At 37.2% G+C, this 23,936-nt stretch overlaps 1 protein-coding gene across 9 annotated transcripts in view; it reads right to left on the bottom strand.

Annotated features, from left to right (window-relative positions):
* TMTC4 (transmembrane O-mannosyltransferase targeting cadherins 4) overlaps window positions 1-23,936 on the bottom strand; it is a 76,532-nt gene that overhangs the window by 40,428 nt on the left and 12,168 nt on the right. For 7 of the 9 annotated variants that reach the window (XM_077158603.1, XM_077158602.1, XM_077158600.1 and 4 more), the window contains exons 3-5: window positions 23,279-23,394; window positions 21,146-21,362; window positions 14,512-14,599 (exon numbers count right to left, since the gene is read on the bottom strand). In XM_077158603.1, the coding sequence (XP_077014718.1) occupies window positions 14,512-14,599; window positions 21,146-21,362; window positions 23,279-23,394 (421 nt within the window). Of the gene's footprint in view, window positions 1-14,511; window positions 14,600-21,101; window positions 21,363-23,273; window positions 23,395-23,936 lie in introns of all 9 variants that reach the window. The other 2 variants (XM_077158606.1, XM_077158608.1) reach the window with 2 other exon arrangements.

Raw genomic sequence — 23,936 nt, forward strand, 5'->3', positions numbered from 1 at the left:
TTCCTAATTAGTTGGTTCTTTTAACTGCTAATGTATATGGAATTTTTTTCTTGATTTCCTCCTCAGACTGTTCATTACTAATATATACAAACACTACTGATTTTTGCATGTTGATCTTGTACCCTACCCCTCTGCTGAGTTTGTTTATTAGCACTAGCAGCTTTGTTGCAGATCTTTCAGGATTTTCTATACACAGGATTATGTCATCTGCAAATCTTTAAGTTTTACTTCTTTCTTTCCAATTTGGAGGCCTTTACTTCTTTTTCTTTTGTAATTGCTCTGGCTGGAACATCCAGCATAACAGTGAATAACAGTGGTGTCAGTGGGCTTCCTTACCTTGTTCCTGATCTTAAAGGGAAAGCTTTCAGTCTTTCACCACTCAATGTGACGTTAGCAATGGGCTTTTTATATATATATCTACCCGTCATTATTTGAAGAGGTTTCCCTCTATTCCTAGTTTTTCAGTGTTCCCAGATTTTGTCAACTGCCTTTTCTGCATCAAATATGATAATGATTTGTTATATTAAAGTGTAGTATTGTATTAATTGATTTTCTTATGCTGAATCACCCTTGCATACATGGATAAATACCATTTGATGATGGTGTACAATTCTTTTAATGTGTATTGGGTTTGGTTTGCTAAAATTTTGTTGAGGATTTCTGCATCTATATTCACAAGGAATATTGGACTGTACGTTTTTTCTTGTTGTATCTTTATATGGCTTTGGTTTTAGAGTGATGCTGTCTCTTCTAATGAGTTAAGAAGTATTCCCTCTTCAATATTTTGGAGGAGTCTGAGCAGGATTGGTATAATTTCTTCTTTGAATATTGGAAAATTCACCTATGAAGCCATCTAGTATTGGGCTTTTTGTTGTTGTTGGTGTTGGGAGGATTTGATTACTGATTCAATCTCTTTGTTATTGTTTCTTGAGCTCTTCTGTTTCTTCTTAAATTAGTGTAGGTAGTTGTGTGTTTCTAGGAATTTTTCCATTTCATCTAATTTGTCTAATTTGTTGACATACAGTTGTTCATAGTATCCTCTTATGAAACTTTTTATTTCAGCGAGGTCAGTAGAAATGTCCCCCCTCTCATTTCTCAGTTGTAGTTGTAGTTTTTTGTGTTGTGTCTTCATTTTTTCTTTGTCAATCTAATGAAAAATGTGTTGATTTTAATGATCTTTTCAAAGAACCAATTTTGATTTCATTGATTCTATTATTTTTCAATTCTCCATTTCATTCATATCTGCTTTAATTTCTATTAATACATTCTTTCTGCTTGATTTGGGTTTACTGTGCTCATTTTTTTTCCCTAGGTACTCCAGTTATAAGGCTGATATTCTGATTTGAGATCTTTTTTTTTTTTAACAGAAGCATTTACAATGGTAAATTTCCTTCTCAGCAGTGCCTCATCCTATAAGTTTTGTTTTTGCTTCCAATGCTTGAAGGTATTTTCAAATATCCCTTGTGAGTTCTTCTTTGACCCACTGTTTTTTTATTTATTTATTTTTTTTGAGAGCATTGCTTTCCAACTTTTTGTGAATTTTCCGCTTCATCTTCTGTTACTGCTTTCTAGCTTCGTTCCACTGTGGTCAGAAAAGATGCATTCTATGATTTCAATAATTTCTAATTTATTGAGACTTAGTTTGATACTTAACATATGGTATTCTTAAGAAGGAACGATGTGTAGTAGAGAAGAATGTGTATTTTGCTGTTACAACTAGTAGGCTCATATTCTTTCAAGTCTTTTATTTTCTCATTGATCTGTTTAGATGTTCTATTCATTATTGAAAGTAGTATGTCAAAGTCTCCAAGTATTAATGTAGAACTGCCTATTTCTCCCTTCAAATCTGTCAGTATTTGCTTCATATATTTTGGGGTTCTGCTGTTATGTGCACATATTTCTGTAAGTGTTATGTCTCTTATAGAATTAACTTCCTTATCAGTACATAGTGACCTTTACTGTCCTTCATAACAGTTTTTGACTTAGTCTATTTTATCTGATATTAATATAGCCATCTCAACTCTCTTTTGGTTACTAATTTCCATCCTTTCACTTTCAACCTATTTGTGTCTTTAGAGTCTCTTGTAAACAACGTATTGTTAGGTCATGTTTTTTCAGTCATTCTGCTAATGTCTGCTTTATGATTGGAGAGTTTAATCTATTTACATTTAATGTAACTACTGATAATGGTAAACTTTCTTCTGCATTTTGTTATTTTGTCATTGAAAGACTTACGTCTTTTTCATCCCTCAATTTTTTCATTAATGCCTACTGTCACATTTATTTATTTACTTATAACATTTTGAGCTCCTTCTCATTTCCTTCTTTATATACTTTTTTCATTTTTTGTGGTTTCATGGGGCTTAACATGAAATATTAAGGGCTTCTTGAATGTATATATTCTTATAATTACAAGTATCACATTATAGATATGAGACATATCACATTTGATTTGCTATCAAGTTAAATTCAGTAGCAGACACAAACACTGTCCCTATACCTATCTATCCCCTTTTGATTGCACTTGTTACAAATTATATCTTTATACTATGCAGTGTACCTTCCATTATATTTTATACATTTGCATTTTAGAATCTGTAAAAAGCTAAAAATGGGGTCACATACCAGAAATTACAATATAATAGTATTGGCATATACAATCACCATATATATGCCTTTATTGGAGGTCTTTAATACCTTATGCCATGTTGATCGATTGTCTACTGTCCTTTCCTTTCAGGCTGAAGAAGTGCCCTTTGAATTGCCTGTGAGTCAGGTCTAGCGGGAACAAACTCCCTCACCTTTTGTTTATCTGGGATTGTCTTAATTTCTCCTTCATTTTTTGAAAGACAATCTCAATGCATATAAAATCCTTGATCGGTAATTGTTTTCTTACAGCACTTTAAATACTTTGACTCTTTAGATTCTTGCCTCTATGGCTTCTGATGAGAAACTGACACAATTTTATTGGGACTACCACGTACATGTTACTTTTCTCTTGCAGCTTTCAGAAATCCCTCCTTGTCCTTCTCATTGGACAGTTAGACTATTACATGTCTGGGCATGGTACTCTTTGAGTTTATCCTTTTTGGAGTGTGCTGGGCTTCTTGAATGCATATATTTTTGTTTTTTATTATATTTGGGTAGTTTTCTACCATTATTTTTTGAACACTCCTTTTGCCACTTTCTCTTCTTCTTCTTTTAGGACTCCCATAATGCTTATACTGGAACGCTTGATGGTGTTCTGTAGTTCTTTCAGGCTATATTCACTTTTTAAAACTTCCTTTTCCTTTTTGTTTCTCAGCCTGAATCATTTCAACTGGCTTTTCTTCAAGTTTACTGATTCTTTCTTCTGCCACCTCTATTCTGCTGTTGAAACCCTCTACGGAATTTTTCAATTCAGCTGTTGTGGTCTTTAACTCCACTATTTCTATTTGGTTCCTTTGTAAAATTTCTATCTCTTTAATGAGAGTCTCATATTGTTCTTTCATCATTTTCCTGATATCCTTTCATTCTTTCTCCAGGTTTTCCTTTATCTCCCTGAGCATACTGAGGATCTTTTTTTTGTAAGTCACTGTCCAGTATTTCCAAAGTCTATCTTCTTTATTGATTATTTCTGATTTTTAACATTGTTCTTCTAGACAGGCTATCATTTCCTGATTCGTTTTTTGCTTTGTAATTTTTTGTTACATACTATACTTGTACATTTTAATACTTTAAAGTTCTAACTCTTGAGATTTATTTCTTGAGCTGTCTGTTCCTGATGTTTGTATCCAGTTAATATGACGGAGATTTCCTTGAGTGCCAGAGCTAACAAAAACAAATAAACCAACACACACACATATACAGCTGCTTTGCAGAGGCTCTGTATTGGCTGATGCTCTCCACCAGAGTTTATCCCTTCTATGAGAAGATCAGCCTGAGGCGAAAGTAAAGTGCAGGGTCTTCTCTATCTTTTTTTGAGCCTGTGTTTTGTCTTGGGACTGTGCGCACTCCTGTATTTAGAAACTCCTTTGTTTCTAGGAATTCAAATGCCCCTGCTATTACCAATGAAATACTTTCCCTCTATCTTGTATGTTGTAGTTTAGACACTATCTTAAAGATAATACTCCTCTCTCCCAGGCAGCTTTCACTCAACTGTTTCTTACACTACTTCACCTGTGTACAAGTTGCTTCTGTCTGCAGCACGACCTCTAGGAGGGCAAGCCAGAACCAAGTTTCCTGGTTCAGTCCCTCAGACTGCCCCTTGATAGTCTCGCACTGACATATAGACATCCCAATATGTGCACAGGGTTTACTCTGCTCCCTCCAGAACAGGGAGAGGGACCCACAATTGGAGCACAGGCTGGTACCAACACCATGCTGTGGAAGGAGTGGTCAAGGGGCTAGGAAGGGTATCACATGCTTCTCTTCCGCTTTTAAAGCCATATTTTTTTCATTGGGCACTTGTCCAGTTACTGCAACCCTTTATGTGTTTTTCTGGAGTTTTGTGGAAGATGGCTTTGTTGGTTTTTGTGAATTATGCAAAGATTTTGTGGGGAATGGCAATCTTAAAGCATCTTATGCTGCCATCATGGTCAACTGGATACGGTGAGATCTTGTCTTTTATTTATGAAGAATTATTTAGAGCCTAAAATTATTCTTTCAATATGTAACAATCTCTTCCCCTCTAGAGAAGATTCTCAATTCCCCACCAGAAATGGGACTAATTAAATTACTCTTCCTAGTCCTAACTCCCACTAAACAGACAGTTTAAAGTATTAGTTTAGAAAAAGAGCTTTTGGGGGCTTTTCTGGCAGGCTTATCATGCAGAGAGTTCATCCGGTTTCCAACCTGAAATACCAATATTTAAAAGATATATACATTTTGAAAGGATGTCTTATCATAGCAATAATGCTTTTTGTTTTGGGGATTCAGAAATAATAACCCATATGCCACTAACTTCATCTTTCTTTGTTTTTTCTTTTTCAAGAAAAACGTTTCTGTCATAAAGAAACTTTCTTTTAAAAAATATTCTGTTGCCAAGATCTGGCTTGAAGATATTCTATTTAAGCACTAACAGGGGTGGGAAGGACAAGGCCCCAAGAATATTATTTGAGTAGATTTTTTTCATTATCTGTCAGGATTCCAGAGGTTAGCACAGAACTGATTGTTAATACCTCAGGCAGTTAAAAAATATCTAGAGCTATATTTATAATACAAACATCTATAAACTGAATGAGGTTACCAAAAAGAAATGTACCCTTGATACATCATTAATATCAGAGTAATCAATTCTTATGCCCTTATAAAAATATTAAACCTAGTCTTCTGCAAGTCTTTTTGAATTTCAAGTTTATGGACTAACTATTGCTAGACCTTTGAGTTTCAGTTCAGATCTAAAAAGCAAAAAGACCAGGTCATTTAGCAAGGAATCTCAATAAACATTAGGTATTATTATTATTATTTGGATTCAATAAATAGTGAACTTAACTTGTACCACAAGAGTCTGATTCTCTGTTACCAATATATGGAACAACATGGGCAACCAGAGAAAGATGATCCTTGGAGTAACAGTGCAGACTTGTTTTTTACCACTAGGCATATGTACAGCATACACTGACTAGACACAGAAAAGTAATAATGTGATTATTTCTTAATGTATCCAAACTCCAAATGAAAACATATACATCTGTCCATTGGTATCAAGGGCTCTACCCCATTGAACCTAAAGAAATTTAACAGAAAGATGAAAGAAACTAGCAGTCCATGTACAGTACATGAAAATGGTATGCTTCATTTCAGAACATGCCATTGCTTGAGTATTCTGAAAAAAGGAGGTTTTATTTTAACCAAAATACAATAGACTGAAGCTTCTCAAATGAACACACTTTGTGTAGTTTTTCTGTATCCCCAGTACCGCACACAAGGCCTGGTACAAGCAATGTTTAATTATTGATGATGAAATGACTGGCCAAATGAAAAAGAAAAAAAGAATGGAGACACCTCTACATTATTTTAAACAGAATCAGAAACAATGTCTTTTAACAATGTCTTATGTAGACTACTTTTTTGTATATAAGACTCTTATTGCTCATTCCCTAAAGGTATTATTAATCTGCAAAATGCATATCCTCCTTTAAAAAGACTCTCTTGGCTGCTATGTGCATGAAATTGGTCATTAATAGGATGTTTACATCTAATTCCAGTCATCTGTAAACAAATAAGCAGATTCCATTCTCAGAATGTTTAAAGAGGAGTACTGAAAATCAGAAACAGAAAAGTTGCTGAGAATATAGTGCCTCTGTCAACAGAGACTGAGATAGGCACCCCCTAGGCTTTACCAGCACCGTTTTGGGGATAATTAGAAAACGGGTGGTCTGGACGTTGCGGAGAGAACGGAGGCAGCACTGACAGTCAGGATGGTGCTGCTGTGCTGCTGCTCTGCTGCCCCAGGTCAAGGGGAGCAGGTGAGAGGAGGACCAGGTTGGCGCTGCCTAATCATGACATCACTGTGGGTGGAACTCGGGACAGAGAACCTTCTTGTGGAGGGGTCAGGGAACTGCTTTATGTGTGGGTCCCAGGGGACTTGCCCCAAGTTTAAGCTACTAACAGTTTAAGTTGCTCTTTCAAGAATCCATATCATCTGAGCCTATAGACCTGCAACAAAACTGGGAGGCAGAATTCTACCATTCAATTGACAGTCTGTGATATGAAAACAATGAGTGCTACCTGAAAACATCAGTGAAAACAAATTCAAACTGATGGAGACTGCGGCTTTGAGGCACGGTGCTTTAAACCATCCATTTTAAACTACCGAGGAAAACTACTATGATCTATACCTCAAAGCCCGCTGGGCCAGGTGAATAAAGTTAAAAGGACAGAAGAGAACAAGAAAGCTCATGGCCAATAATAACTTTCAGGGCAAGGCACTAAGACCCAGAAAGGAGCAGAGAAGCAGCAACCTCCTACTGCTTGATATTTTCCAAACATTGAACAAGCGGTCAGTGGCTACAAAGGACCAAATACCAGTCTGGAGCTATTTCCATAAACTTCATTTTAATCTACTCTTTCCTTTACCTGATGTTCAGGTTAACAGGAGCACAGGTCCCGGAAAATGGGGCAGCTCGTAGCCAGAGTCAACAGAAAGGTTTGTTCAAAGGTTCCTTAATCGATCCATTTGTCTTCTCACAGATCCCAGTAAACTCAACCAACTACTTATGTTCTTAAAAGGGGTTTCCACAGAAGCTAAATCTACCACTGCTATTGGATCACAAACATTAAACATTTCCTGGATAACATTCTTAAAAACATTTACCTAAAGGCTTGAAAATTTATTTCCAATCCCCCCCAAAAAATATATCATAAATGCTAAAAGAATTTTACTGAACCAGAAGAAAAACATCATATTGCTACCTATAGTTAACATAATTAAATTATAACTTAACTGAAATATACTTTGACAATTTCTCATGAATCAAAGTACTAATCAGTTGAAAAACCACCAAATATTTAAGCACCTTTACTTCTGGTATTAGCTTCCAAAGTCTTTATTTACAAAATTATCTTTTGTATAGACAACTTTTGGAAATAATTTTGTTAACTAACAAATAAATTCAAAACAGAGCCATCAGAATATATAAATTTGTGAAGTAGAATGGAGAAAAGATTAATAAAAGGACCCAGGAAATAAATTAAAATGCACTTAGTTTTTCATCATTCTCCGAGAATACTCTGCGAATGGAGGCTAACAAATGCACCGTTCACTTGTTAGAAGAATTTTTAGTCTCATGATAATTTTTTCATCATTTCATAAGAGCAAACTTTAGAAGTAGTGAGAGGTTCTACTCTTTCTCCTAAATACTGGATCCTGCGTGTTCAATCTATCAACATTTAGCACTTTCTCAAAAATATGCTTTTGATGTCTTTGAAGTCTATTCAAACTAAGGAATAATTGCTTTAAACGAGGATAAAATGATACTTCATGAAATTTTACAGTTGTCTTTGAGAAAAGCCAACATTTAATTTTTAATTTCCTTCAGGAGAAATATAACTATTGAAAATTTTTTATCCTATGTGAGCAAACTCAGATTTAATTGACTACTTTAAGAACATAAACTACCATTATTTGTAATGAGCAAGGTAGTAAATGGACCCCTCCTTCCAGCTTCCATTACTGATTCACAATCTTATGGAAAAGCCACATTATGGTGCTGGGTCCACTATGGGGCTGGGCAGTTGTAGCCCCTCACGGGTTCCTGGGGCTGTGGGTCTCTTGAAAGCTTTACCATCATTGTAGGTGGGAAGTCCTTACCCCAGGGAAGGTTGGACATGCCTGAGTGCTAACTTTCAGTCTTGGGAAGAAAAACTATGACCACTATTTTCCATATCGGAGCTATAACTCTCCTGTGTCACAAAAATAAAGAATCAGAAAAAAGTGGTGGTTTTACCTTTATATTTACATGTCAGGAATTATTATCCTTGGGTTCTTTTTCAACCATTTAGAAATGTAAACATCATTCTTAGCTTGCCAGCCATACAAAAACAGGTGGTGGGCTGAATTTGGGCCAGTGTCTTATGATTGTCAACCCCTGATCTCGCCCATTTCACTAGCCCCAGCACATGCAACATTCTAAATGAGATGCTCTGCTCTTCATTATTAATAAGAGTTAATTCATGTGAGAAACAAAAGTATAAGCATTAGTGTACGAACCACAAAACTAAATCAATGACAGCTTTACGATAGCTTTATAGGACCACACCTAAGCTTTGAGAAACACTGTATAAAAGACCTAAGGACAATTTCATTTTTCTGCCTAGATTCTCCTTCAATGTACCACAGGAAATCATTCCTCTTGCTTTCCCTACTTCTCCCTTCTCCTAACCAGAAAATTCAAATTCAAATTGATTATGCTATATCAAGAGAGAGTTTTATAATCCATAAACTTGCAACTTCTTCAAATAGAGAAATGGAATTTACAGCATTGTTCATGGGGTTAGCATTTAAAACTGCTAATTAAGCTAAATGTATTATATCCAATTCTTACTATAAAATAATTTGTGGGATATGATTTGACTTGAAGACTATCAGAATCCATAAAATGAAGAAAGTTATCTAGGGATTCTATTGTATTTCAATAAATATATTGTTACTAATGTCAGGTAACATTCTCCCTGCAACTAGTCACGTAAGCTTATTAGTTCCAAAAACAAGTTATTTTTTCAGTATTAATACAACTACATTGAAACAATTAGAACCTAAGAGTTCAGATACATGTTCATAGCTATACATTTTTGCATTTTTCTATTTTTTATTTCCCCTGAGACTTAAACAAAAAAACTACCAAGGTGTTTTATTTTTTTGTCATCCAAAATTTGTTAGAAGTAAAACAGCAAAAATCAATCACACCCACACATTTATGGTCACTTGATTGTTGGCAAGGTTGCCAAGTCTACTCAACTGGGACAGCACAGTCTCTCCAACAAATGCTGGGAGAACTGGATATCCCTATCCAAAAGAATGAAAGAGGTGGAGGAGTTACACAGAGAAGGTCGGGTTTAACAAGTATGAGTGCTGAATCATTGCACTGATATTGCTTTTAGCCTCCAGGAACTTAGAGCAGCTAGAAACAGAAATCTAAAATTGTGGAATTATAACCTATACCAAACTGTGGAATCTGTTCTACAACTAATTATTGAGATGCACTTTGAAATTTATTGCTTTTATGTATATATATTATACTTCACACACACAGAAAAAAGTTAAAAAAAAAAAAGAATAAAAGAGGACCGACCCCATCTCACACTTTCATACAAAAATCAACTCAAAACGGATCAAGGACCTAAATGTAAGAGCCAGGACCATAAATTTCCTAGAAGAAAATGTAGGAAGCATCTACAAGATCTTGTGGTAGACAGTGGTTTCTTAGACCTTACACCCAAAGCAAAAACAATAGAAGAAAAAACAGACAAATGGGACCTACTCAAAATTGAACACTTCTGCTTCAAAGGACTTTGCCAAGAAGGTGAAAGGGCCGGGTCAAGATGGCGGCTTAACAACGTGTGCGCTTTAGTTCGTCCTCCAGAACAACTACTAAATAACCAGAAACAGTACAGAACAGCTCCTGGGGCCACGTCAGTGACCAGGCACACAGCGTACCCCAGTCTGGACCAGTTGGACCGGCTGCGAGCACCCCCCCGAACTGTGAGTTCCCAAAGCTGTGGCGGCCAGCGCCCCTCCCCCACAGGCCGCTTCCCAGAGGGGAAAGGAAAGGACTTTACCAGCAACAGGGACTGGGCATAATCAAACGCCAATTGTGGAACTAATTAACAAATTTTGACTACTAAAAATAGGCCCCCAGCTTAGGTGAACCTGATCAAAGCGGAGGTTGCACATTTTTGCCCCAGCGCCAAGGGGGCAGGACTGACAGAAAAAGGGGAAAAAAAAAAGAAGGAAACGGAAGTTTTTGTGGCTGTATATCTACAAAGGCTTGACTGCCTCTGGATACAGTGGCAGGACTTTTCGGGCTGCAACTGCCCCAGGCATAGGCAGAAGTGAGCTCTTCTGGGGGCTTGTCTGGAGCCTGTGCCTTCCCCAGGGGAGGGGTGAAGCCCCCCAACTCAGGTGGAATCCCTCCAGCAAGGAATTCAGACACCAGGGCTTGGTAATTTGAGGCCATTAAAACCAGCCTACAACTTCTCCTCTATCTCCACCACACCCCCAGCAGGGAAAGTCTGCCAAAGTTAAAGGTACCACATCATCTTATGCTGGTGGGACCTGCAGTAAGACAAGCACCACATACTGGGCAGGATAAGAAAAACAGAGTCCAGAGACTTCACAGGAAAGTCTTTCAACCTGCTAGGTCTCACCCTCAGGGAAAACCGATGCAGGTGACTCTTTCCTCGGGATAGGAGGCCAGTTTGGTCTGGGAAAATCTGGCTGGGGTATATAATATCTAAGTAGACCCTCCTAAGTGTATGTGTGTGTGTGGGGGGGGCACCACACGAGCAGGGCAAGAAACAAGAAAACAAGAACTGAAAAATTCTCCTCTGTTAAACAAAACTTAAGCTAAAGGTCCAGATAAAGCTGAAAGGAATGTCAAAGAACAGATAGACAACAAATTCATCCAGCAAGAAAACCCTAGATAAAAGAAGTGAAAGCAATCCCCAGAATAAACTAATTAAGGTAATTAAATGCCTAGACACCAGCAAAAAATAACAAATCACACTAGGAAAATTGAAGATATGGCCCAGTCAAAGGAACAAACCAACAATTCAAATGACATACAGGAGCTGAAACAATAAATTCAGAATGTACGAACAGACATGGAAAACCTCATCAAAAACCAAATCAATGAATTGAGGGAGGATATAAAGAAGGCAAGCAAAGAACAAAAAGAAGAAACTGCAAGTCTGAAAAAACAAATCACAGAACTTATGGGAATGAAAGACACAGTAGAAGAGATGAAAAAAACAATGGAAACCTACAATGGTAGATTTCAAGAGACAGAACACAGGATTTCTGAACTGGAGGACGGAACATCTGAAATCCGACAAGAAACGGAAACTATAGGAAAAAAAATGGAAAAATATGAGCAGGGACTTAGGGAATTGAAAGACAATATGAAGCGCACGAATATACGTGTTGTGGGTATGCCAGAAGGAGAAGAGAAGGGAAAAGGAGGAGAAAAACTAATGGAGGAAATTATCACTGAAAATTTCCCAACTCTTAATGAAACACTTAAAATTACAGATCCAAGAAGTGCAGCGTACCCCAAAGAGAATAGATCCAAATAGACATACTCCAAGACATTTAATAATCAGAATGTCAGAGGTCAAAGAGAAAGAGAGGATCTTGAAAGCAGCAAGAGAAAAGCAATCCATCACATACAAGGGAAGCCCAATAAGACTATGCGCAGATCTCTCAGCAGAAACCATGGAGGTGAGAAGACAGTGGGATAATATATTTAAATTATTAAAAGAGAAAAACTGCCAACCAAGAATTCTGTATCCAGCAAAATTGTCCTTCAAAGATCAGGGAGAAATTAAAACATTTTCAGACAAAAAATCACTGAGAGAATTTGTGAGCAAGAGACCAGCTCTGCAAGAAATACTAAAGGGAACACTAGAGACAGATACGAAGACAGAAGAGAGACGTGTGGAGAAGAGTGTAGAAAGGAAGACTATGAGTAAAGGTAAAAAGAAGGAAAATTAGATATGACATATAAAACCCAGAAGGCAAAATAGTAGAACAAAGTACTACCAATGCAGTAATAACACTGAATGTTAATGGATTAAACTCTCCAATCAAAAGACATATTCTGGCAGAATGGATTAAAAAACAGGACCCATCTATATGCTGTCTCTACTCAAAGGACACGAGGCCAAGGACACAAATGGACATTTACACACCAATGTTTATAGCAGCATTATTAATAATTACCAAGAAATGGAAACAGCCAAAATGTCCATCAACAGACAGTTGACTAAACAAACTGTGACATTTACATAAGATGGAATATTATGCAGCTGTAAGACAGAATAAAGTTATGAAGTATGTAACAACACGAATGGACCTTAAGGACATTATGCTGAGTGTGATTAGCCAGAAACAAAAGGACAAATACTGTATGGTCTCACTGATATGAACTGACATTAGTGAATAAACTTGGAATATTTCCTTGGTAACAGAGACCATCAGGAGATAGAAATAGGGTAAGATATTGGGTAATTGGAGCTGAAGGGATACAGATTGTGCCACAGGACTGAATATAAAAACTCAGAAATGGACAGCACAATACTACCTAACTGTAATGTAATTATGTTAAAACACTGAATGAAGCTGCATGTGAGAATGATAGAGGGAGGAGGGCTGGGGACATGAATGAAATCAGAAAGAAAGATAGATGGTAAAGATCGAGATGGTATAATCTAGGAAAGCCTAGAGTGTATAATAATAGTGAAATGTACAATGTACAAATTTTAAAAATGTTTTTGCATGAGGAAGAACAAAGGAATGTCATTATTGCAGGGTGCTGAAAATAGATGATAATTAATACTTTAAAATGTCACCTTATATGTGAGACTAAAGCAAAAAATGTTTATTTGTTACAAAAAAAAAAAAGGTGAAAGGGTGGCCTACTCCATGGGAGAAAATATTTGTGAACTGTCTATATGATAAGGGTTTAATATGCAGAATATATAAAGAAATCTACACCTCAACAATACAAAGACAAACCACCCAATTAAAAATGGGCAATTATTCATAAAAAATGGGCAAAAGACCTGAATAATCATTTTTCCAAAGAAAAAATACCAACAGCTACAAAGTACATGAACAGATGCTCAACATCACTAGCTATTGGGGAAATGAGAATCAAAACCTCAATAAGATATCATCTCATACTATTATAATGGCCACTATTAAACAGACAGGAAACTACAAGTGTTGGAGAGGATGTGGAGAACAGGGACACTTACTGACTGCTGGTGGGAATGTAAAATTGACAGCCGCTAATAGTACAGTGAAGACAGGGTGGCAGTTCCTCAGGAAGCTATGTATAAAACTGCCATATGATCCAGCAATCCTGCTACTAAGTATATACCCAGAAGAACTGAAAACAGAGGCATGAACAGACATTTGTACACTGATTTTCCTAGCGGCATTGTTCATAATTTTCAAAAGATGGAAACAACCCAAGTGTCCATCAACAGATAAATGAATAAAGGAAATGTAGTATATATATACATGATTGAATATTATTCAGCTGTAAGAAGAAATGAAGTCCTGATGCTTGAGACAACACAGATGCACCTTGAGGACATTATGTTGCACGAAATAAACCAGATAAAAAAGGCAAAAATTGTGTGATCTCACTAATATGAACTAAATACAATGAGCAAATCCATGAAGTTAATATCTAGAATATAGTTTACCAGAACTTATAATGAGGACAGAGAATGGGGAAGTGATGTTTAATTTGTATAAAATTTTTAATAAGATTGACTGCAAATTTTGGAAATGGACAGAGGTGACAGTAGCCCATTATTCTGAGTGTAATTAATAGTGCCGAATCATCTGTGATTGTGGTTGAAAGGGTCACGTATGTCATGAGAAGGAAAGCTAGAGGCTGAAACAAGGACCGTATAACATAGTGAACCCTGTTGTGAATTATGAGGGTGGTTAATAGTATAAACATAAGAATGTCTTTCCATGAACTAGAACAAATACATGCCACTATTACAAGATGTTAACAATTGGGTGGTATGTGTAGAAAAAATCCACCTAATGCAAACTATAGTAAACAATAATATTCATCATGAAACTCCCATGTGAATGTTTATGTTTGAGCTTTGAATTATTAGAAAAAGCATTGGAATAAACAGATATATCCAAAGAGATATATACCTTTGGACCCACATTCCTTCAAAGTGAATATTGTAGGAACTTATAATTTCATGTGTTAAAGCACTGCTCAACAGGACAAAATCATGAAGAAGATGCAAAATTATGAAGCCAAATGTATTGCTTACTTTCTCTAAATGCTTTACAGTAGCCAAGGAAAGATAACACAAAGAACAGGGCACAAAGGAGGTCTGCACGGCCAACGACACCAGCAACCTAGAAAAAAGGTGAAGAAAAAAAAGATTTACACAAAACATATTTAAACAAATCCTTAACTTAGAAAATACAAAAAAATTCCCAAGAAATAAAAAACAACTTATCAGACTTTGCTTATTAAAATAACTTGTATAACTATGAAACAAACATGATGTTACCTTAAAATTGTTTTTTTTTTTTGCTTTTTGTTTTTCATTTTTTGGTCTAGGACTTGACTTAGGTTCTTCCAAGAGAAAACTGGATTAGACATAACCTATTGGTAAGATATTCTGTGAGTTGTACACAGACAATGCTGCACATATGCAGTAAAGGCTGTATTATTTAGTATGTTACACCAAGAGTTCTGCAGACCTAGCCTTTCAATGTCCCCAAAGGGGATTTTCAATTGGAAAATGTTATAAGCTCAAAGGACATAACGTAAAAAACAAAATTTGATTGGAAAATGAAGGTCATCAAAGTGGTTTTGATAAGTACAGGTACTTGGGAAACAAGTGTTAAAGTCATCAGGCAGATAGAAAAAGACAAAAGAATAAACATTCTTGTTTATAATTCTGTCACCTTTTCTTCTTTTAGACAAAAACTGATTATGTGGGTTAATCTAGAAAGCAGAATGCTTCAAAAGTTGTTAACAAGTAAGGAAACAGAATAAAATTTCTAGCATTAGCATGTAATCATCTACCATTTCCTTTCCCCTATTTTCCACACTGGTGCATCTGCCTTCTTTCTTTACTCTAGTGATGAAGCAATGCTAAGATTTCTGTCTATGTCTTTAAGGCTCATTACTCCCATAACTGCTTTCCAAATGTTTCATAGCAATGCAAGACACAGAATTCTACTCATGAGTATTAATCTGGTTTATATGGAATCATTTACTAAGTAGCACCTGGATGTGATATATCAAAGCTTTGGCTGTGTTTCTCTAGATATTGTTTTAATGACAGCAGGCTAATTCACTTTTTTCAAAGGACTGATATATGACGTGAAATACAGAATAAAGGCCTATTTTATCAATGGAAATAAGAGAATATATCAATACGAGGATTTTTTTTTTTTTTACTGAAAATGATGAATTCATAAACTGTTACCACATTTGCATATGTGGCTGTAAAATCAATAGGTAAAGGAAATATGTCTTAGGGACAGTTTCCACAATAGGTAAAGGTAATATGTCTTAGGGACTGTTTCCATCTATACTGGGTGGATGTGAAATGATGAGCTCTATTGTCCACCTGCACTGTAAACTCCTGATGGAGGTACACAGGGAAGCACATACTGCTCCCACAGTCCCCAGGAAGAAAGAACGAGCTAATGAGTCCAACCTGTGAACACTATACACATGAAAAAATTAAAAAAAACCTAAAAAAAAAAAAACAAAAACAAAAAACTACTGAGAAAGAAGGTAAGGACAAAAACAAGGCTCAGCAGATAGTGGAACAAGTATGCTGGAGGGCTGAACAATATAATTACTTCATAAATGAAATGAATATGTAATAAGCAGTCATGAATACGCAGGGATGAAAACTCACTAAATCAGGTATACATTAAATGTAGAGTTAAACAAAACTGGGCCTGGCACCTGCTAGGTACTGGCTTAGTATTAATTCCCCTCTCGAACCCCAAATAGTTCTTCTATAAATAGGGGTAGTAGAAAGAGAAAGGGCACAGATGCTCAACAGGGGCGACTGGGAAAGCAGCCCAAGGGTCCTTGTTACATAGTCCTCCTCCCAGAACAGTAAGAGAGGAAGCAGGGCCTGTCTCATAGCTGAGGAAATAATACTTCAGGCTGCAGGGGAATCCCAAAACCTTACAGAAGATAAAGTAATTAAAGTCAATCCAGAGAAGCTCATCTAAACAGTTCACTACGCCAAGGAGATAAGAGGAAGAGGGTGTGTGTATGTGTGTACGCTCAGGGATGAGTCAGAGAACCAGCGGGAAGGGATGACATTTTGAAATAAGTGAAGAAGAGGGAAGTGGTTTGGATAAATAACAGGGATAGGAGCAAAACTGACAAAGCCATTTATCATCTAGATAGCTTAGGCACATTTAAAAAAATCAGCACTAAAATGAACTATAAACATCATAAACTTTTTTTTAAATAACCATTCTTAACTTTGCTAATTGTTGAAGAGACTCCTAAGTATTTAAGCAACACACATTATATTGTCTGATGTCAGAAAAACTAACTTTTAGAAGTATGACAAGTATTTTAAAGTAAAAGAGCACTGAGTACTTAACAATGAATTTTGGCATTGTAGTTAAGGAGAGATATCAGCAAAAATTTTAAAAGGCTGTCCCAAGAGGCATTGCTTCCAATCATTGTTTGAGGAATGGGCATTCATAAGGAGAGATTTTATTTTTCTTTTCTTACATTTACATAATACATATTTTTAGACAAATTTTAAGGCTTTTTCCTTTTTCTTAATTACAAGTAGCCTAAAATACTTACATCAGAGTTTTCCTGAGAAATAATTGTAATCTCCCTCGAATTCATAAAGCAGTTGGCATCACTGCTTCCCTACTAGGAGTAATTTTCACAGGGGCCAATAAAAAGAAATAGGGTGAGGGGAAAGGGGGACTGTTCCCCTGCTTCCCCTCCCCCACCAGTTTCTTTAGTATTAAGCTCTGGGTTCACTTGGAAGGGCAGAACTCTTAAGGAGGCCTGAGCTTCCCTCTTGATCAATCAATCAACTTGAAATCAAGCAACTTGAAATTTTTACCCATGCTTTAAGGATAAAGAAAACTGAAACCTACAGTGGCAGTGGCAGTATTGGGGGAATCTGCAAGGGCAGCTCCATACTGATGGCAGCTTGAGGTTGCTGAACTACTGAGCAGGGGCTGCACAACCTCCTCCCTTAGACTCTCCTCCCTCCCCTGGTTATGGCTATCAGAGGTCCTACATGTCTACAAATAACACAGGCTGATTTGGGAGAACATATTTTATAAAGAGAGATAGTCTTATCAGTTGAAAAGCAAATAACAACTGATTACAATGATTTCACTCCCAATTAGAAATTGGGAGTTGGGAAGATTGTAGGACGACCATCTCATCCTGGTTTGCTTGGAGCTATACCAGTTACAAAAAGATTAAGTTCCATCTTTTGTGAACCTCATCAGTATTGGGCAAACAGGGATGGCTGCCCACCCTAGAGGATGGGCAAATTTAGGTTCTTACTTGCAATGGTCAGAACCATTTTCAGTGTTAATGTCAAGAGGCTGTAAAAACACAAAACACATATATGTTAATGTAAACTTAAGGAATGTATGTCAGTAAACCCCAAATGGCCTACACTACACAGCATCCTCTAAAAGTAAACAGAAGCACATTCACTACCCAAGTCCCTGTTCTTCTCATCCCAGAACAGATGAATGTTCAGTCAGCAAATGACATGCCCAAAGGCTATTGTTCTAGGCTCTCGCCCAACCAACAGCCCAGAAAACAAGGCCAGCCTAAATGGAACTGGCCAGGAAACCTTTTAGGAGCTCTTTTCCATCTGTTTTCTTGGATGATCCTGATGTTTGCTCATTTTTAAAGCTGGTTTAAATGTAGAGTAGGAGATAACGGGATTGCAGAACAGAGGAAATTGAATGCTGATTATATGCCACAACAATGAAAGGTAAACATATAAAATATCTTTGTCTTAGGAATGCTAATTTTTTAAAACTTTTTTATTAATTAAAAAAAATTAACAAAACATTTAGAAATCATTCCATTCTACATATATAATCAGTAATTCTTAATATCATCACATAGTTGCATATTCATCATTTCTTAGTACATTTGCATCGATTTAGAAAAAGAAATAAAAAGACAACAGAAAAAGAAATAAAATGATAATAGAGAAAAAAAACTATACGTACCATACCCCTTACCCCTCACTTTCATTTACCACTATTTCAAACTGAATTTATTTTAACATTTGTTCCCCCTATTATTTATTTTTATTCCATATGTTCTACTCTTCTGTTGATATAGTAGCTAAAAGGAGCATCAGATGTAAGGTTTTCACATTCACAGAGTCTCACTGTGAAAGCTATATCATTGTTCAATCATCATCAAGAAACATGGCTACTGGAACACAGCACTACATTTTCAGGCAATTTCCTCCAGCCTCTCCACTACATCTTGAACAACAAGGTGATATCTACTTAATGCGTAAGAATAACTTCCAGGATAACCTCTCGACTCTGTTTGGAATCTCTCAGCCATTGACACTTTGTCTCATTTTACTTTTCCCCCTTTTGGTAGAGAAGGTTCTCTCAGTCTTCTCTCAGTCTTCTGATGTTAATTCTCAGCTCATTCTAGGGTTTTTCTCAGTCCTTTGATGCTGAGTCTCAGCTCACTCCAGGATCTTTGTCCCACGTTGCCAGGAAGGTCCACACCCCTGGGAGTCATGTCCCACGCAGAGAGGGGGAGGGTGTTGAGACTGCTCATCATATTGGCTGGAGAGAGAGGCCACATCTGAGCAACAAAAGAGGCTCTCTTCGGGGTGACTCTTAGGCCTAAATTTTAAGTAGACTTGATCTATCTTTTGTGGGGTTAAGTTTCATGTGAACAAACCCCAAGACTGGGGGCTCAGCCTATAGCTTTGGTTGTCTACACTGCTTGTGAGAATATCAAGAATTCAACTTGGGGAAGTTGAATTTCTCCCCACTCTTACCATTCCCCGAAGGGGGCTTAGGAATGCTAATTTTTAATTACTCATAAATATTTCTCATAACTTGAGTTTGATGGCTTTCAGGGAATAGAGAGGGCTGCAGGGAGAAGAAATTTTAAAAATATTCCATTCCCTCCTTTAGCTAGATTTCCTTTGGTTTCCTTTTAAAAGTCTGAGGTTCAGAATGTAGAACTTTGGGGTTAACATGTTCCCAGATAAATTTTGCTGTTATCGGAGGTATATGTGTATTTACATGTGTAAAAACATCCACTTATACTTGTTGGCATTTAAAAATTTTTTTATAAAAGAACTTCTCAACACTTACAATCTGAATGTTAGAAAAAAATTTTTGGCTAATAATTAAAATATTTCATTTTACTTTTAAGACTGCACTAAATCAGACAAGGACCAAAACAGTGAATCACTACTTTTCCAGAAAGTTTCTTATTTATGATTAGTGGGCACAGTTTTTATGCAACCCAGCATATATCTGGCCCATTAAAGAGAACACATACTGAAACAAAATCTAAGTCAGTTACAGTTACATAAAAATAAATAGCCTATAACTAATTTTTTACAAAAGTTTCCAGTCCATTTAGCACTTCGGCATTTGCTAAAGTAAAAAATTAGAATAATTATTTTTAAAAGCTTTAAAGTAATAAGATATTAGGAATAGATTATGGTAACATCTCCACAATATTCTTGATACCAAAGAACCAACAGCTTAATACAATTAGACACAAAAAACAGGAATTCTGCTAAACATGTTGACACTTGCTGGTTTCAATCGGTTAAATGTAGGTATATAAATGCATATTAAATGCAGAAGTCTATTTTAAGAGAAGTCATAAAGAACAGAGAATACTTCATCCTAGGTACCTCGTCTTCACAGAATGAAAGACTAAAATCAATCCCATTTACCGCAACAAACATTCTGACTTACAGTTTCAAAGAGTTGTGCAGTGATAGGGGTTCCTGAAAACCCTACAAAGGAGCAGATAAATCACAATACAGTTTGTACCAAATATATTCAATGGCTGCTCAATGCAATAAGGATGCAGCTCACCAAAGGGCAGGGTTAGGTACCACCAGGTGCTGCCTCATCACCTGGGCTGAGCCTGTCAGGGGAAGAGAAGAACACCTCTCCAACCCTGCTTCACAGCAGTGGGCCTGAGGTACAGGCAAAACAGGAGGAGGAAGGCAGTAGAGATTTTCTCAATGCGTCCCCAGGAGGACAAGGGGATCCACTCTCCAGTTCAACCACAAGTACGCCAGCCTCTCCTCGACTTGGCCTCCCAGGTCAGAAGGCCGAGGTGAAGTTCTAGCCCTACTAGCCTTACTAGCTGCAAGACTGACCCTGGATAGTCCTTTATCTTCCCAGGCCATTTCCTCATCTGTGGATTAGAAAGTATCACACTTGCTCATCTATCTCACAGAGTTTTGTGTCAATCAATTAAGTATAAGAAAGTATTTTATAAATTATAAAGTTTTCAGTGAACAGAGGAAAAGTACCTCAGATGCTTCACTGAAGAAAGGCTCCCATCCTCTGGCCTTCAGACCCCAATGCCAAGTGCTATTCAACATCCATACCTTTATCGTTGATGTGGTGATACAAGCGAAATAGAAAGTATCAACAGACAGCAGTCCATGCCATTATTTCATCCCATACCACATGTGTATGGCACTCTGAATTTTTCTTAAGAGACAGATATGCCTTCAATCCATAAACAATTGTTTCAAATGTCTGGCAGGGTGCTGCAGAATATACTTCCTACAGCCCTTGGACCAAATAAAGTATTTAAACAAAGGCTGTTTTATGAACACGAGACAACCTACAGACATCTTACCATTCCTTACATGACTGCAGATGCCAGGGGTGGAGAACACTTACACACTCGGTGTGCACGGGATGCACGGCAAACATAAGGGCAGCCAGCAGGGATGCTCTGGGGGCCAGGTTTAATCTCCGTCCTTTACTGGTGTACTGGAGGCCACCGAACAACACTGAGAAGACATCAACCATGAGGAGAGAAATGCCACCATGCAGGAGGATGTTGACCACGTGGAAACTCACTGGGTGGAAGCCTCCTGACAAATAGTAGTTAATTCTGCAATAAACAAAGGATGCTCCCATTAGATAACAAAGCATGCAAGACAAAATGGAAACAATCTGGAGGAAAAGGTTGGTGAGCAAAAACATGAAAAGGAAATAAGAAATTTGTACAGTTTAGTGCGATGACCCATATATCCCAGAGTAATCTAGGCAATGAATAAACAAGTATTTGCAGAGTTCCTTGGGGGACTGGGGAAAAAGGAGGGAAATAAATGTCCCCATCTGGGGAATTCCTGATATTCTCGCAAGCAATGGGGACAACCAATTCAACAGGCTGAGCCCTCAATCTTGGGGCTTGCCCCTATGCAACATTCTTGCTAGGGAAAAGTTAAGCCTATTGTTAATTATGCCTAAGAATCAACCCCAGAGAACCTCTTTTGTTGCTTAGATGTGGCCTCTCTCTTTAAGCCAACTTAGCAGGTGAACTCACTGCCCTCCCCTACATGAGATATGACTCCCAAGTGTATAAATCTCCCTGGTAACACTGGACAGAATTTCTAGGGATGAGCTGGGACCCAACATCATGTGACTGAGAAAGCCTTCCTGAACAAAAGGGAGAAAAGAGAAATTAGACAAAATAAAGTTTCAGTGGCTGAGAGATTTCAAATAGAGTTGAGAGGTTATCCTGGAGGTCATTCTTATGCATTATATAGACATCCCTTTTTAGTTCATGGTGCATTAGAGTGGCTGGAGTGAAGTACTGAAACTGCTGAACTATATTCCCGTAGCCTTGATTCTTGAAGATGATTGTATAACTATATAGCTTTTACAATGTGACTGTGACATTATGAAAACCTTATGTCTGATGCCCACTTTATACAGGGTATGGACAGATGAGTTAAAAAATAAGGAAAAATAAATAAATAAATAATGGTGGGGAGGTAAGGGGTAAAAAGACTGGGTAGATTGAAATACTAGTGGTCAGTGAGTGGGAGGGGTAGGGGTTACAGGATGTATGAGTCTTTTCCTTTTATTTCTTTTTCTGGAGTGATGTAAATGTTCTAAAAATGATCAAGGTGATAAATATACAACTATGTGATGATATTATGAACTACTGATTGTATTCCATGGATGGGCTGTATGTATGTGAAGATTTCACAATAAAAATACATTTTAAAAAAAGGAGACCAGAAAGATTTTGTGCAAGGTTGGTAAAAATAGCATCAAGATAAATAATGCCTGTCAAGCTAAGAAGGCTGAATAAAAGGTATGAGCATAATTAACTGCATGGGACAAAGATGGAAAAAAAGGAAATAGCAAAGGGGAGAGGGACAGTTGATATGTAGAGAGGAAGTGAGGAAGGAAAGCTAGATGATTTTTAAGTGCAAAAAAGGCAGAAATAATATACCACATATTACTTATGGTTATTTAGTTGTATAAGTTGCTGACTAAAAAAAAAAGTGTTCTTGTACAGCATGTCAACCAGCCTGCTGCAAAGTGAAACACCTCATTGTCAGAGATTCTGACAATTGCCAGTGGTTCCAATTTCCATCTTTTTCTGAGAAATACTATATGTACTTTATTACCTCTCTTATGAAATTTCCAATCCATGAGAACTTTTATGAGGCGAATAAACCTATTTAATGGACAGAGCTCCCTGGTTAACGGGGGAGGACAACTGTTTTTGGTTTCATTTTGTTTTTGTAGGTTGGCCTGCTAACAGTGAAAGATTTATTCCTTATACTTTTGAAGGAAATCTCCTCTTGTACCTTCTCTTATATTCTTGTTACCTCACTCCTAATAGCTGGGCACCAATTCTACAAAATTGCATGTACTTCTAAGAGATCTATATGGGGGGGGGGCTTAAATTCTATAGGAATCACTGACTGGAACCACCAACCCTAGGAATATTTTAATAGACAAGCAGCCTTGGGACAACCCTCCCGCAGAGCCCGTGCTGTCATACCTCACCTGAAAGTCAGGACGGTGAGAGGCCGGTAGGACTTGTGGCTGGTGTTGCTACTCAGTTTACTGCCCCAAAAGTCATGATGCCACAGGTCTCCAAGGGGCGTTTCTGGTTGGAGGTCCTGCAGGAACACACCAGAGAACATTCTGGGCAGAGGAAAATGAAGGGAGCAGACAGCCAAGACAGATTCTAACACCCAAGTCCTTAGAAATAATTGTGCTCTAACAGCCTTTCACAGACCCCATGTGGATCCCCTGCACATGGATTTCCACTGGCTCTGGAAGGGAAGGGCTCCAAGCCAGCCCATCCTCGAGTAAGATGAGCAGAGCTTCACATTTTCCTTCCTGTATCAGCTTGGACCCATTGTATTAGGAAGTAACAATCAAAGGCCCCTGTAGAAATAAGCCCAGCTTTTATATCTACAGACTTGTAAGAAGAGTTCAATGAGCCAATTGGTTGCAAGGTGTTCTCTCATTCCAATCACAGGGCCATTCAGATTTTATTAAAATTAGTTACTCTAATTAGAAGTAAAACCTAAAATTGTGGAATTGTAACCCATACCAAACTCTGAAATTTGTTCTACAACTAATTGTTGCGGAATGCTTTGAAATTCATTGCTTTTTGCATACATGTTATTTTTCACAATTAAAAAAAATTAGTTGC

Source organism: Tamandua tetradactyla, chromosome 4 (assembly GCF_023851605.1).
Source record: "Tamandua tetradactyla isolate mTamTet1 chromosome 4, mTamTet1.pri, whole genome shotgun sequence".
In the NCBI taxonomy this organism is placed as follows: Eukaryota; Metazoa; Chordata; class Mammalia; order Pilosa; family Myrmecophagidae; genus Tamandua; species Tamandua tetradactyla.